General features: G+C 47.7%; 1 protein-coding gene across 4 annotated transcripts in view; it reads left to right on the top strand.

Annotated features, from left to right (window-relative positions):
- The window catches only part of TRAF6 (TNF receptor associated factor 6), a 166,958-nt gene that overhangs the window by 83,692 nt on the left and 67,433 nt on the right, over positions 1–15,833 (top strand). For 2 of the 4 annotated variants that reach the window (XM_078684333.1, XM_078684335.1), the window contains one exon: positions 12,332–12,662. In XM_078684333.1, the coding sequence (XP_078540459.1) occupies positions 12,373–12,662 (290 nt within the window). In that variant the 5' untranslated portion in view covers positions 12,332–12,372. The remainder of the gene's footprint in view (positions 1–12,331; positions 12,663–15,833) is intronic. The other 2 variants (XM_078684334.1, XM_078684336.1) reach the window with 1 other exon arrangement.

Below are 15,833 nucleotides of genomic sequence, written 5' to 3'. Positions count from 1 at the left end.
TGTGTGTGACCTAATAGATAGGCAAACAGGTGTGTGGCTGTTATTGCTTTCATCATTCAATCTTTATTTCGGCCATTGGCCATCCAAGATATACCATAAAACATATAAATCACTATAAAATCGACATACATAATCAATCACAGTGTAAAACCTCGAAGTTACAAACTCATAAAACTACATAAAAAAACTGTAAACCTTAGAATTACGAGGGAGCCTGCATCTTCAAAATACGGGTACGAGTGTGCCAGACATTGGTGAGGAATTTTGCTAATACAAACACAGTTAAACTAGAGGCATCAGTTTTTAAAATTCTATACATTGGGAGCTACTCCCTACAACCCAGATTTCTGATCAATGGTAGGAGCCAATGTTTCCTCGCTGCCTTGTAAGCTGGGCAGAACAGGACCACGTGTAAATCGCTTTCCTCCGCGGCTGCGCAAGCCGGGCACTGCTTGGTGGAGGGAGGTGATGACCAGGAGCTAGTAAAAGATCGTAGGGGCATTGTGCCATATCTCCATTGGAGGAACAGCTTCCTGGCCAGTACGGGGGAGATGGCATCTAGGACCCACTCCTGCCTATACGAGTCCTTGCTCTGCGTGAAAACAAAAGTTAGTGACCCTTCACACTGGCTATCTATGGCCGTAGCTAATTTTTGTTCATGATAGGCGGTGGGCAAAGTTCTTTTTGAGATATTTAATGAGGCATTGGCGGGGTTAGACCAAAGGTCGGGTAACCCCAATACCATACAGGAGTTTCGGATATATTTTATCCATGGGATCATTAGCACTTTCGGGTGGGTCAATAGCTCCATTAGTTCCGCCCTATAGGCAAGAAGTGCATCGCTACTCCACAGCCTTCGCCAGAAGGCTATGGGTCTCAAGCCTAATTCTTCAGCTATGGGACGCAACCCCAGATCTAGCCTCAGAGGGAGGAGCGGGGTGCTGGGCGGAAGTGCAACTATCTGTCTGATGAATTTATTCTCTGTTAAGGACAGACTGCGACAAGATGTATGTCCCCACAAATCCGCTCCATACATAGTAGCACCCCTGGCCTGCGCCTTATAGATCTGGATGAGCGACCCCAGTGGTCGGTATGTGGAGCCATTCAACATCCGCACGATGCCCCCTGTAGTCTGTATCAGTTTTAGATTGGCCCTGCTCTGGTGTGATCCCCAAGACATAGTTTCATTAAGAGTTACACCAAGGTAATCGAAGGTGGAAACTCTCTCGAGCCGCGAGGCTCCCAATCACGGATTTGGCCGCAATTTATGGCTTGGGTTCAGAACCATAAACTTAGTTTTGGCCGCGTTAATTTCTAAGCCCCTATCGGTGCAAAAGGCCACGAACAAATCGAGGATCCTCTGTATCCCCATTGGGGTTTTGGACAGCAGCAGGGTGTCGTCTGCAAACATGATTGCAGGCACCCTACTGCCGTTCAATTTGGGGGCGTCAGTGTATTCAGTGGCATTTAGGTGGGCAATCACCCCGTTGACAAAGAGGCAGAACAGGGTCGGTGCCAGCACGCAACCCTGTCTAACCCCTCGGTCAACGGGGAATCTATCCATCAGAGCCCCGGACCTCCCGCACCTCACTCGAGCATAGTTTTTATCATGTAATCTCTGCAAGATTATCAGGATGTCCGGGGGGACGCCCATCTCAGCCAAGACGCTCCACAATTTCCCTCTGGGCACCAGATCGAAAGCGGCCCGCAGATCCACAAAAATTGTGTATAGGCTGCCGCCCTCGAATATCGCTGCCCTCCAGTAGATAATATTTAATCGGAAAACCTGGTCCACTGTGGAAACTCCCTTCCTGAATCCCGCCTGGTACGGGCTGAGGACGCCCGACTCTTCTGCCCAATCTTGGAGCCGGTTCAACAATACCCTACCAAACAGCTTCTGTGCCACATCGATTAGACTGATTGGTCTGTAGTTGGCCGGGAGAAGTGGCGAGCCCTTTTTGAAAATAGGGACCACCTCCGCCCCCAGCCAAGTACTGGGGATTTCCATGCTGTTGAGAACTCCATTAAGCAGCACGGCAAGGTAGGGCGCCCAAACATTGGGCTCCTGCTTAAACAGGTCCCCGGGTAGGCCGTCCAACCCTGGCGCCTTCCCCGAGGTTAATCCTGCTATTGCATCCCTAACCTCGCCCAGTGTTATTGGATCTCCCTTATAGTCAGGCCAACCAGCACCGGTGTCAATGGTGGATTCTCCCGGTTCAGAGCTATAGAGAGATTCAAAATGTGCCTGCCACACCTCTGGTGCAATGTTTGGCTCAATTGCCGAATGGAGATTCCCTGACCCCCCGCTCACTATTCTCCAAAACATTCGGTGATCTTTTGTCGCTAGGGACTTAGTGAGCTCTTCCCATTGATCCTCTTCCCATTCAATTTTTGCGTGGGCAATGAGTTTTTTATATGCCCATCTGCGTTCTCTTAGCTGTTCCCTGCTTAAACCCTCCTTGATTGCTTTAAGGAGTTCCCCCTTTGCCCTTCTGCAGGCTGTGTTATACCATGAGGATTTATATGACTGCCCCCTCCTCAAATTCTGCACGTTACTAAAGAGGACGGGAGCCGCAGCCTTTACAAGGTCCTCGTGGGCCTGATATAGTTTGACCTGTGAGTCTTTGTTACCCACCTCTGTAGCCAAGTCTCCCACAGATTCCAGAATGGGGATTATCCCTGCATAAAGCGTCGGGAGTTTCTCCTCACTTGAGGCCAGTTGTTCCCACCTGATTCTTCTCCTGTTGTTTTCCAGTAGAAGTTCAGGTTTAGTCCCCTCCCCAGACGTTGCAGAGGTTCGACGGCCGGGGTGGATGAGGTCAAGTTCGAGGGCATTATGATCACTGTCTAGCCTTTCCATAACCCTAAAGTCCCGGATAGCTGGCCAGTTCGCTATCTGTACCAGGACATAATCCAAGCGAGATTCTCTTCCCACTCTATTATATGTGGTTCTGCTTGGTATGTCAGATCTAATACGCCCATTACAGGCTCTAATTCCAAACCTTAGGGTGAGGGCTGTGATCTGCAATGCTACAGGAGTCCATGCCCTTAGGGGAGGAGCTTCTACTGAGGGCACTGACCACCTAACCTCTTCTTCCATTGGGAAACCCTCTAATAGGCCTGGCAATGGCTCGAAATGGGAATTTAAGTCCCCTCCCACTACATAGGGTAGATCTCTAGGTAGTTCAGATAGATAATCCGAAAGTTCATCTATGGTGGACGATTCCCTGGCAATTCCAACTTGCCTAGAGTAAATATTTATTAGGGCAAGTTTTGCTTGGTTTGGCCAGGACAGAAGGACCACAAGGATGTCGTTGGAAGGGGCCGGTAACCGTGTAGCCTCACAGCCTAGGTGGGATGCCACCCAGGTAGTGAGCCCGCCTGATGGGCGTCCTTTGCCCTCCCACCTGGCCGGGATAAAAAATGACTGATAACCTCGGTGTCCATATTCTTCCCTTGCCCAAGTCTCCTGGAACATGCAAACATCCCCAGTCTCAATATAAGTTTCCCAATCTTGAGCAGCCAACTTGTTTTAATTTAATTTAATTTAACTTGTTATCTAAACCAGCCACATTCCACCAAATTAGTCTCAGATGTTTAATGGTTGGAGTTGTCGGGATAGGAGGGTTATTGCAGTTCTTTGTTATCAGTTCAATTGACCTTGTGTGACCTAAGAGATGGGTGAACAGGTGCAGGAGTGTGTAGCAGTGAAGTACTTGTAACCAGCTCCATTCACCTTGAAGGAGCTAAAAGATGTACAAACAAGTGTGTGTCTGGCAGTACAGTTCTTTACAATCGGTTCCATTCACCTTGTGTGACCTAAGAGATGGGTTAACAAGGTTAACTAGTTGATTGTAGTGGTTTGCGGTTTGGCTGTGTCTGTAGTTTGTTAGGTGATGTAAATATTGTGTTAATGTTATTGTTAATAACCGTGACCGTGACCGCTCAGCCCTCCACAGGTGACCGCTCAGCCCTCCACAGGGCTTGGTCGCCCCACTCACTGCTGCCGCTCCTGCCTGCCTTTGCCGCCTCCTGCCTGCAGATTCCTTCGCTCGCTGCCCGCTGCTCCTGGGAATTTCCCGCTGCTCCTGGGAATTTCCCGCTGCCCGCTGCTTCTTGGAATTTCCCGCCGCTGCCTCCCTGCGGCCCCGCCCCCCTGTGATTCCATTCGCCGCCCCGCCACCCAGCTGCTCCTCCCTCCCGGCTCCTTACTTATGACACCCCAAGAGCGACCGTGCAGCGGACGCGCGCAGCGGGAGCGCCGATTGAGCGCCGAAGGTGCGCCAAAGGTAAGCCCGTCTGCGCCCGTCCGTGCCTGGCCCGCGCCCAGCGCCAGGACCCCTGGCCCTCCCCGCCGAGGCAAGACGACCCGACTGACCTACGACGCCGCCACTCTCAACGCACTCAATGCCGGCCGGACCCACGCCTGCTGCCGAGCCACCCCGAGACGCACCCACGGACCCTTCACCTGCTGCACCTGCAAGTTCACCTGCCTCCGAACCTGCCCCACACCCGCCAAGACAAACACCAGCAGCAACCACCTCAAGTGCATCCTGATCAACACCCGCTCCGTCCACAGACACGCCGTGGAACTCTGGAACCTCCTCGACGCTACATCACCGGACGTCGCCTTCCTCACGGAAACCTGGATGAACGCCTCCTCTGCACCCGACATCGCCATCGCCATCCCGGACGGGTACAAGATCATCAGGAGGGACCGCATCAACCAGACCGGAGGTGGCATCGCCATCGTCCACAGGAACACCATCCGCATCACGACCGACGCCAACGACTCCTTCGCCGCAGCCGAACATCTCCACTTCCAGATTCACACCGACCCTAAGACGACCCTCAGAGGCACCCTCGTCTACAGACCCCCGGGACCACGAACACAATTCAGCGAAGACATCACAGACTTCATCAGCCCGCACGCCCTCCCCTCCACTGACTACATCCTCCTCGGGGACCTCAACTTCCACCTGGAGAACAACAAGGACCGCAACACCACCGCCCTGCTGGAAAACCTCGCCAACCTCGGACTCAAGCAACTGGTCAACACCCCCACCCACTACGCCGGCCACACGCTTGATCCCGTCTTCTCTTCCAGCAAGTACATCACCTTCAGCCACTCCACCGGACTCCACTGGACCGACCACAGCTGCGTCCACTTCAGCTTCAAAAGATCCACGACCCACCACCACCCGCAACAGGTACCTCACAGGAATTGGAGCAAGATCACCGCAGACCAGCTCACCACCTCCCTCAGCCAGAGCCCACCCGCCAACACAACGGACCCCAACGAAGCAGCCCGCAACTTCACACAGTGGCTGACCGCCTGCGCCGACGACCTCGCGCCACTAAAGAACCCTCCCAGCAGACCCAGAAGCAAGAAGGCATCCTGGTTCACCGACGACCTCAAGGACTCCAAGAAGACCTGCCGCACCCTCGAGAAAGCCTGGCTCCTCGACCGGACCACCGACAACATGACCGCCCTCAAACACGCTACCCGCAAGCACCACCAGCTCATCCGCACCACCAAGAAGAAATCCCTGAAGGAACGACTGGACAACAACGCCCACAACAGCAAAGAGCTCTTCACTATCGTCAAGGAGTTCTCCAACCCCAGCACCGGCACCAACAACATCACTCCGTCACAAGACCTCTGCGACTCCCTCGCCTCGTTCTTCCACCGCAAGATCGCCGACATCCACAACAGCTTCGGCACCCCACCCACGCACCCAACCGTCGAACCAACGCCCCCCACCGCCACCCTTCGCACCTGGACCACGGTGACCACCGAAGACACAGCCCGCACGATGAACACCATCCACTCCGGATCACCGACCGACCCCTGCCCACACCACGTCTTCAACAAGGCCGACTCCACCATCGCACCCCAACTCCGGAACATCATCAACGCCTCCTTCAACACCGCCACCTTCCCGGAGAGCTGGAAGCACGCCGAGATCAGCGCCCTCCTGAAGAAACCTACAGCGGACCCCACCGATTTCAAAAACTTCCGCCCCATCTCGCTCCTTCCTTTTCCTGCTAAAGTCATCGAGAAGATCGTCAACAGACAGCTGACCGCCTTCCTCGAGACGAACGGATCCCTCGACCCCTCGCAGTCCGGCTTCAGAGCCAACCACAGCACCGAGACGGCCCTCATCGCAGCCACCGACGACATCCGGACCCTGCTCGACAAGGGGGAAACAGTGGCCCTCATCCTCCTGGACCTCTCCGCTGCGTTCGACACGGTCTGCCACCGCACCCTAGTCCAGCGCCTCAGCAACATCGGTATCCAAGAGAAGGCACTGGAGTGGATTATCTCGTTCCTCGCCGGAAGAACACAAAGAGTCCGCTTCCCCCCGTTTCGCTCCGAGGCCACCGAAGTCATCTGCGGCGTCCCGCAAGGATCTTCACTCAGCCCCACCCTCTTCAACATCTACATGAAACCTCTTGCAGCCATCGCACGCCAGCACAACCTCAACATCATCTCTTACACCGACGACACCCAGCTGATCCTCTCCCTCACCAGAGACCCCGACACCGCCAGAACCTGCCTACACGAAGGGATGAAAGACGTCGCCGAGTGGATGAAGGACAGCCGCCTGAAACTGAACTCTGACAAGACGGAAGTCCTCATCCTTGGATCTTCGCCCTCCGCCTGGGACGACTCCTGGTGGCCCCCAGCCCTGGGCACCGCACCCAAGCCAACCGACCACGCACGCAACCTGGGCTTCATCCTGGACCCCTCCCTCTCGATGACCAGACAAGTCAACGCCGTCTCCTCATCGTGCTTCAACACCCTGCGTATGCTTCGCAAGATCTTCCGCTGGATCCCGACCGAGACCAGGAAGACTGTCACCCAGGCACTCGTCACCAGCCGACTGGACTACGGAAACGCCCTCTACGCCGGAACCACAGCCAAGCTACAGAAAAGACTCCAGCGCATCCAGAACGCCTCCGCCCGACTCATCCTGGATGTCCCCCGACGCAGCCACATCTCCAGCCACCTGAGGAATCTGCACTGGCTCCCCGTCGACAAGAGGATCACGTTCCGGCTCCTCACCCACGCACACAAGTCTCTCCACGACCTGGGCCCCAAGTACCTCAACGACCGCCTGACCTTCTACACGCCCACCCGCCAGCTACGGTCCACCAGCCTCGCCCTCGCAGCCGTACCACGCATCCGAAGAGCCACCGCCGGAGGAAGATCCTTCTCTTACCTGGCTGCCAAGACTTGGAACTCCCTCCCCATCCACCTTCGGCTGACCCAGGACCATCTCGCCTTCAGGAAACAACTCAAGACCTGGCTGTTCGAGCAGTAGCATACCCCTCCCCCCAAGCGCCTTGAGACCCTCCCGGGTGAGTAGTGCGCTATACAAAGGGCATGATTGATTTATTGATTGATTAATGTTAAAAAGAGGTGTGGCGCCGCGGCCAGGGCGACTGACGCTGGAATCTGGGGATCACGGTTCGATCCCCGGCTCCGGCGGCAGATTAGCCCAGCACCATGTGACTCTGGGCACTGGCTCGCTTAATCTTCCCGACGGCCCCCAGCGCCTAGAGACCCTTACGGGTGATTGTGCGCTTTACAAATGTGGACTTTACTTTTAAAGCGCACGAATACCTTACGGTGTCTTGACGCTGAACTATAGTAAGACCTATTGAACGTAAATAATGGGGAGATTATCATGAAAACAACCAGGTCTTTAGCTTTTTTCTAAAAGCAAGGAGAGAATTAGCATCTCTGATGTCAGCGGGGAGAGTATTCCAAAGTTTAGCAGCACAGTGAGAGGTGCTGCGACCTCCCAGCACACAGTTCGAATTCTGGGGATTGACATAAGTTTGGTATTTGTAGACCTTAATTGTCTGCCTGGGCGATACCATGAAAAAAATTGTTTCAGTGGTACCTGTCCTGTCCCATTCAGAGTTTTATACGCAAGGCAGAGTAACTTAAATTTACCATGTTGCACCACAGGCAGCCAATGTAGCTTTCGGATTCCTTCTGTAACAGATTGATGCCTAGGTATATTCAATAGAAGCCTTGCCGCAGCATTTTGCACCATCTGCAATTTCCTTAGGTGTTGCTCCTGTAAACCGATGTATAAGCTGTTACAGTAATCAAGTTTGGGCAGCACCAAGGTAGTCACAATTGTTTTCCTAAGATCATCTGGAATGTATGGTAAGACCTTTTTAAGTTTCTTCAGTAAATAGAAAGAGGCTGAGACTGTAGCATTAGTTTGTTGTGCATAGTTACGTTTATTATCTATCAGCACTCTAAGGTTTTTGGCCTTTTTTACTGGTTCAGAAGTCTGTCCTAATTCAGTTGCCCACCATAGTCTATCCGAGTTGGGTTGGAGATTACCAAAGATTATCACTTCGGTTTTATCGGAGTTAAGCTTTAGACAGTGTCTTCCCATCCAAAGACTAATTTCCCTCATACAGTGCTGAAATTGCAGTGCCGGGGCCTGCATATTTTTATATTCTCCGACGACGATCTGAGTGTAGTCGGCATAGGATGTCAGATTGAAACTGAACTGCTGTATCAATTTCGCAAGATTAGACACATATGCATTGAACAGTAAGGGGCTAAGCGATGAACCCTGGGGAACCCCACATGGCAGTACATAAGGAGCAGCGTGATACTGGTCAAGGGCCATAGTCTGTTTCCTATTCATCAGAAAAGATGCTAGTAAAGTAAGGGCCTGGCACTTGATCCCCATGTCTTCAAGACACATAAGCAATGTACCATGGTACACAGTATCAAAGGCCGCAGATAAATTGAGGAGAATCAGAACAGCGGCACCACCCTTATCCATTACTGCTCTGACCTCGGTTTCCTTGATAAGGGCTGTCTCGGTACTGTACCCTGCACGGAATCCAAATTGGCTGGGATCAAGTAGCTCATTATCCTACATAAACTGAGTAAGTTGGTTGTTCATTATTTTCTCTACCACTTTGGCAGGAAAAGGAAACCTGGCAATAGGGCGATAGTTGCTAATAATGGATTAGTCCAAATTGGCTTTTTTTAACAAAGGGAGGATAATTGCAACTTTCCAGATATTGGAAAATGTCCCTGTCAGAAACATTTCATTGAAGATATTGGTCAAAATGGGACTTATCTCCCCTGCTATGTCCTTGAGAACTGCAGGGGGGCAAGGATCCGAGGGTGATCCAGATTTAGTGTCCAGAACAAGCTTTTTAACCAGCTCACTAGACAGTTGTGAAAAGGTCGACAACTCATTTTGAATTCTTTGAGTCTCCATAATGGGAGGTTCTTTAGCTACCGTGTTGGGAGTAATGATGAAGATGTTATATATATCATTGACCTTGTTCCTAAAAGCACAGGCAATGTCGTCACATAAGGATTGGCTGCTCACTAATGCTGAGCTATTAGGGAGGGTAGTAAGCTTCTTCACCACCTGAAACAATTGTTTTGCAGAGTTTTTAGATGATTCTATTTGCTCAATGAAGAAGATATGTTTCTCTGTATGCAACAACTTTTTATAATTAGCTAAAGCATGTTCATAGCTATCTTTTTCCTCTGCTACATAGTTTATTCTCCAGCGCCTTTCCAATCTGCGACAATTTTCTTTTTCTAGACGCAAAGCTTCCGTGAAACAGGGGGCAGAAGGTTGACTCCGATTCCCTGAGTTTTTACCCTTTGGCACCGTCACCATAAAGTCGTTGTTCAACCAGTCGGAGTAGTCGTCTACTGCTTGATCCACTTGAGTGCTCTTGTTAGGACGTGTCTGATTAAGTTGAAATTCAAGCATTTTAATATCTATCTTATTCCAGGCTTTAAAAGGTTTTCCCTGTGCTTTAGTACTAGTGATTTTTCTCTGAATGCTGTGTCCTTGTAGCACTGTATCTAGCTCTCTTTGATGTAGTTTACAGTCGCTGATTGTAGAATTCTAACTTAGAATATGATGCACACTCAAATTAGTGGTGAACACTGCACTAATTCAGACAACTCTTTTGGTGATTTTAGTAGTCTTTAAAAACATTATGCTTTCAATGTGGTAGATGTGGAGAGCAGCCTCCAGGCCTATCTTGAAGGAGTTTAGAGCAGCTTGTTTTACCACATTTAATCTACATTGTATATTATTAGTTGAAAAAGAACCACACAGTATATATGAAAATAATTCTATCTATTACACAACACAATCACTAACACATTGTTATCAATAATACACATGAAAAAACGTTAAAGAAATCTCGTACCTATAACCACAAATATACACTGGTCTCCAGGGGGAAACCAAACTATATACTAAGAAAGTGGAATACGAATGGCAGAGACAAATGAGACTTAAACCAGATATCTCAGAGGAGCTGGGAAAACCAGGAATCAATCAAGGTAATTACCCAGGAATCCCACCAAACCTATGTGCCGAGTGGAAGCAAAGCTGCATGCCCAATGGAGAAATGGCAGTTGTAGTTTTTAAAGGAACAGGATCCTACTTGCCCTTTCTGGAGAGTAGGAAGACAAACTAACTTTTCTCCTCTGTCTTTGGAAACGGAGCAAAAGTGTCAAGATAACAAGATTTAAAGGCATTTTTATTGCTCACAAAGGGAATGAGCAATAAAGATGCCTTTAAATCTTGTTAACTTGTCACTTTTGCTACGTTTTCAGAGACCGAAGTCAAGTAGGTTGCAGTTGAGTCGAGGGGATTTTCCAAGGTACTAGACCTGCAGGACTAGTACCATTTTTCGGATTTTTCGAGTCCTGGTTTTATCTTTGGAGGGAATAATCCTGCCTCTTGCAGCTGGTGTAGTGTTAAGCGTATTCACTACTTACCTGCATGGCTGAAATTGTCAACTGCCCTGACCTCAGTGTCTACTACTGTGTATATCCTTTGTGGATATGAACATAATCAGGCTGGGCAGGGGTCCACTCTTTTCCAATTACTGAGCAGTATTGTCCACTGGAGGTAGTTAGTAGCCTTGGTTACCTTTAAAAACAATTTGCCATAGGTACCTTAACTAATGAAAGAAGAGGAGTAAAAGCACCTCACATGAATGTTTAAGATGTTTCGAAACTTGAATATAAAATAGGATGGATTTAGAGCTTCAAATTAATTGTGAAAACTGGGAGAGGATTGTGGCACATATTTCACCTGTCTCTAGAAATGCAAGGTTCAAATCAATTAATTTATTTATCCTACATAGAGCTTATCTAACACCTGGCAGGATCGACAAGTTCTAAGTGACTGCTGTAGCAAAGTGCCCTAAATGTGGGGAGTTAGGGGCAGAATTGTTACATATGATATTGTCATGCCCTTCAATTATGACGTCTGCAAGGAAGTAATAGATTATATTAATAGAATTTCCTGGTGGGATATCCCTTATATACATTTAGTCTGCCTCCTAGGGCGATACCCACGTCCCAAATATAAGAAAACTACTGCTAGAGTTACTGACGTAGGATTGATTCTGGCAAGGCTAGAATTGACTAATCACTGGAAATTGGCGCGTGGTCCTCAATCTGCTAAATGGCGTAAAGAAATTATGAAATGGGCATGTCTGGAGAGTGCTGTATTGTTTTGTGAGATAAAGAGAGGGCAAGGAAAAATTGAAAGCATGGGACCACTTGATGGGTTTTTTTTTGGCCCCGGAAGCAGATATAGATATGTGGAATTGCTCTCGAGTCCTTGTGGGGAAAAGAAGGGAAATGTAGTTTAATTCAGATATACAGGGTAATATTAAGTTCTAACGTGGTATACTTGTTTGTGGAATATATTGGCACTTTATTTAAGACTGCTTTGCTTGACATGGGGTGACTGTGGGAGGGGGAGATTGATATTGTAGTTTTATTGATGTAGTTTTAGTGGACCTAAGATGCGCCTGAAATTTTCAGTTGTTGAACTTTGCTTCAATGTTTGTGGATGCTTGTTATATGAGGAATATTGATTATTACTTTTAAATTTATGTAATTATCTTGACATTTCTCTTTTTAAGATTTCTCTTTTAATCTATTTATCATGACTATCTGTGATTGCTCCTTTTTAAATCTATTATTGAATACTATTGTAGTTTACTTTATTTTGTATCTGTATTATATACTTGTCAATATTGCACTAAGGTCTTTTTAAAGAAACACATTAAAATAATTTAAAACTGAAAGATGTTTTGAATTGGGAGGAAAGGCGAGCAAGGAGAGTTGATCAGGTATTTTCCTAGACTAGTCAATGATTCAAGCATGATCCAATCGTTTTGCAACACCTATGCTATCCTCTGCTACTTTAAAAAAATATATATTTTTTGACCCTTGATATAAATAAGTAGAGGTTGCAGAATGTGATTATCAAATATTTCTTTTTTGCAGCAGCACAGGCAGGAATGGTCATTGCAGCCTAAGACGTCATCATGAGTCTCTTACAATCAGACAGCGAGGTGTGCAACTACGACGACGCGTGCTGCGGTGCCATGGCCAGCGCGTGCAGTGCAAAAGAGGACAGCTTGGATCCAGGCTCCACACCTGGAGCAGGAAACCAGCCTGGCTCCTACACGGAAGAGATTCAAGGCTATGACGAGGACTTTGATCCCCCCTTGGAGAGCAAGTATGAGTGCCCAATCTGTCTAATGGCCCTCCGGGAACCAGTACAGACTCCATGTGGACACCGCTTCTGCAAAGAATGTATCCTGAAATCAATCAGGTGGGTAGCTGTGGCCTTGGCCAGTGAGCCCTTCTGTTATTTCTATTCAGGATAGCTGGATCTCTGCAAGAGTTCTGGAAGGAAACTTTAATTATGTCTGAGTACAATAGTTATAAGCTGCAATAGAACATGTGGTTTTTCGTGGCCCAAGAGGTCCATGATCCAGAGGAGTTAGTATCAAGTGGTGGTTTATATTTCCTTGTTTTTTTGTTACTAACAAAATGCACCACTATGGTGCCCTTTTAAAATGTGTAGTGGTGAGCATTGATCTGTTGAAAAACCTTGTAAAGAGGCAATGTTTTCAAGGACATTTAACGTCTTTAATGCAGGACAAAGCTCAGACAAGCAGGACAGAGGTCGATCGAGCAACTACTCTGCCTGTCCAGTTTCTATATGACCGTAGCACATTCTGTCAAAGAGTTCTAAGCCCACTATTGAACAATGCATATACTGCATCTTCCCATTTACACAGCCAAGAAAATTGTCACACCAATCCGTGCACATAAAACACAGAAAACTAATGCACAGAAGACAGAAAAGCTAGGTGAGTTAACTTGAAAAAACACTCAAAATCAGATCACAAAATCTTTCAGGTTGCTTTGGTGTACTCTGTCGCCTCTGTGACCTCCACACTTGAGATACAGACTTATCCAAGAGTAAAGAACCAAGGGGGTACAAAAGCGTTGTGGCTCAGGCAGAACAGACAAATCAAAAAGCCAGCGATCATGACTATCAACACATTTTAGTTTGCAAATTTTCTTTTTTTCGTGATCTCCTTAACTTTATTCACAGGTATGGAAATTTTACCCACCAGGTTCTAGTCCTTTTGGATGAAGTCTCTCTGCCCCGCAAAATTAAACAAGTGAAACATACATCCCAGCATTTAATATGGAGCAAATGTCTCACAACAATTTCTTAAAAACAATCTAAATCATTGGCCATTCAAAACTGCAAACTCTTCTTGCACGGTTCAACAAGCCCAATACTTCTGGGATGATACAACAAAGTCCTAATTTTGTTTGTTCTAAAGACGCAATTAAATTCACCATAGGTAAACTGGCAACCATTTATACATGACATTTCCACCAGGAATTCCTTCTCTGGTAAACAAATTTAAAGGAATTCGAGCACTTTTTGCATTGTTGGCACAGTTAACAAATTGCCAGCAGGACATGACAACCACAATTCCTTGCCTACTTTTCCTTTGAACACATTTAGTAGACCAATGATGACTTAGCCAAGTTTTCCAAAGCTCTGTCTGGCACAGGGGCAAACTATTCCAGAATAGGAACAGTGACATGAGATTTATTGCCAAGAACACATGGTCTGCACTGACAAACGTAATGCTGAATAGGTCTGTTGAGACTCAGCCACTAGAAGTTCTCTAGGTCATCGACTTCATTGCTTTCATACCAATATGTCCTTCATGTCCTCAACTTAAAACTCTGTCTCGGGGTTTGCTAGAAACAAGCAACAATTCTGACAACCTAAAAGTCCACAGACCATCCTACTGCAACATAGCGATGAACCGCAACGCACTCCTCCAAGTTCCTTGAATCATGCTACCCATGACCCTATTACCCTAACACACACTTTCATCAAGGCTACTACCTACTCAGACTTAGCACCAGATCCACTTCTCTTGCTTCTCGCTCTTCTGCAGCACAGGTAGCTCTGCTCCTCTCAAACTGTGTAAGGAAAACCATACAGTTTCATCCTTCATATTCTTTCTCTGGAGCAGTACAGCAGCAAGATCACACTAGCTGACATCTGTCACTACCTCAAAAATATTACATGTGTTGAAGGGTTCGAGGAGAATGTGATTAGAAACTTCTTATTTTTGAATTTCTAATTCTTCATTACATCTTTTACACCATCCTAGTTGCCGTGTAAAGATGTAGCATCATTATAGTACGTTTAGTTTCATTACGGAAGAACAAAGCTGAGACCAGAGACCCCTGGAGCAACTGCTCTACCTAACTATTCAGATTCTGTATGGCCTACAGACATTCTAGCAGAAAGTCCCAGCACGCCCAGAGTTAATAAATAATGTGTGACTAGACTAAAAGCAGATACTCTTCCATTGGCATATCTTCTGATACAATCAGTCTAGCCTGTTTTAGAAATATTTGAGAGATTCAGTGATGGAATTATGCACTGTACCTATAAATAAAATATTTTGTATAGAATATAGGTTCATTAGCCATTGTAACCTTACACTAGCCAGATGTAAGATAAATGTTAAGCCAGATGTATCACATGGCTACAAAACAATGCAGTCTACCTGATCTTGGCCAGTCGACAAAAGGCTCAGTTAGAGGGCACATTCAGAGACACAATGGGTATTCAGAGTTATAGTCAACTGAGGTTTGTATGTTTGAACTACAACATATCTTCTGGCAGTCGAGATTCCTAATTTCACTGCCCCCCTGAAAGTGTCACCATTTGCTTTTATGCTTCTGCCTCTTATCCTCTACAACTCCTATCACCAAAACCTAACAGCTCGCATCTTTACCTTTTTCTGTTCTTCCTTTCTGAGTTTCATTTTTTTCTTTCCAAGGTTCATTAACTCTGGCCCCGTATTTTTTTCACTTCCCACACAACCAATCTACTATAAAAATGCAGCTAGTCACTGAATTCGCAAACTCAAAGGTGCTGTCATGTTCTGCCTACTCCCCTGACCTCACACCCTAAATTCTCTGATGCTGTCTAGGACACATGACCCTCTGTACCAAAAGCCCCTGTAACCCTTCTCTCAATCAATCAGGGATTTTTAAAAGCGTGCTACTCACCTGTGAGGGTCTCAAGGCACTAGGGGGAGATGGGTGCAGCTCCGGGTCAGCCGAAAAGCCAGGTCTTGAGGCTCTTCCTGAAGGTGTGCAGGGTGAGGGAGCGTCTTGTGTTAACTGGGAGCTCATACCAGGCCCTGGCCACGACGTAGGAGAAGGCTCTCCCCCCTGCTCTGGATCTGCGGATGCGCGGGGTCTGTGCTAGGGCAATGTCGGCGGAGTGGAGGTTTCTTTTGGGTACATGGAAAGAGACTCTTTCGTTGAAGTAATTGGGTCCGATGTTGTGGAGGGATTTGTAGGCGTGGGTGAGTAGCTTGAAGGTTAATCTCTTCCTGACCGGGAGCCAGCGGAGGTCTCGCAGGTGCTGGGTCATGTGCTCATG

This window comes from Lissotriton helveticus, chromosome 3_2 (assembly GCF_964261635.1).
Source record: "Lissotriton helveticus chromosome 3_2, aLisHel1.1, whole genome shotgun sequence".
NCBI classification, from domain to species: Eukaryota; Metazoa; Chordata; class Amphibia; order Caudata; family Salamandridae; genus Lissotriton; species Lissotriton helveticus.
Note: the sequence above shows the minus strand (reverse complement) of the source record. Positions and strands in the feature narration are given on the sequence as shown.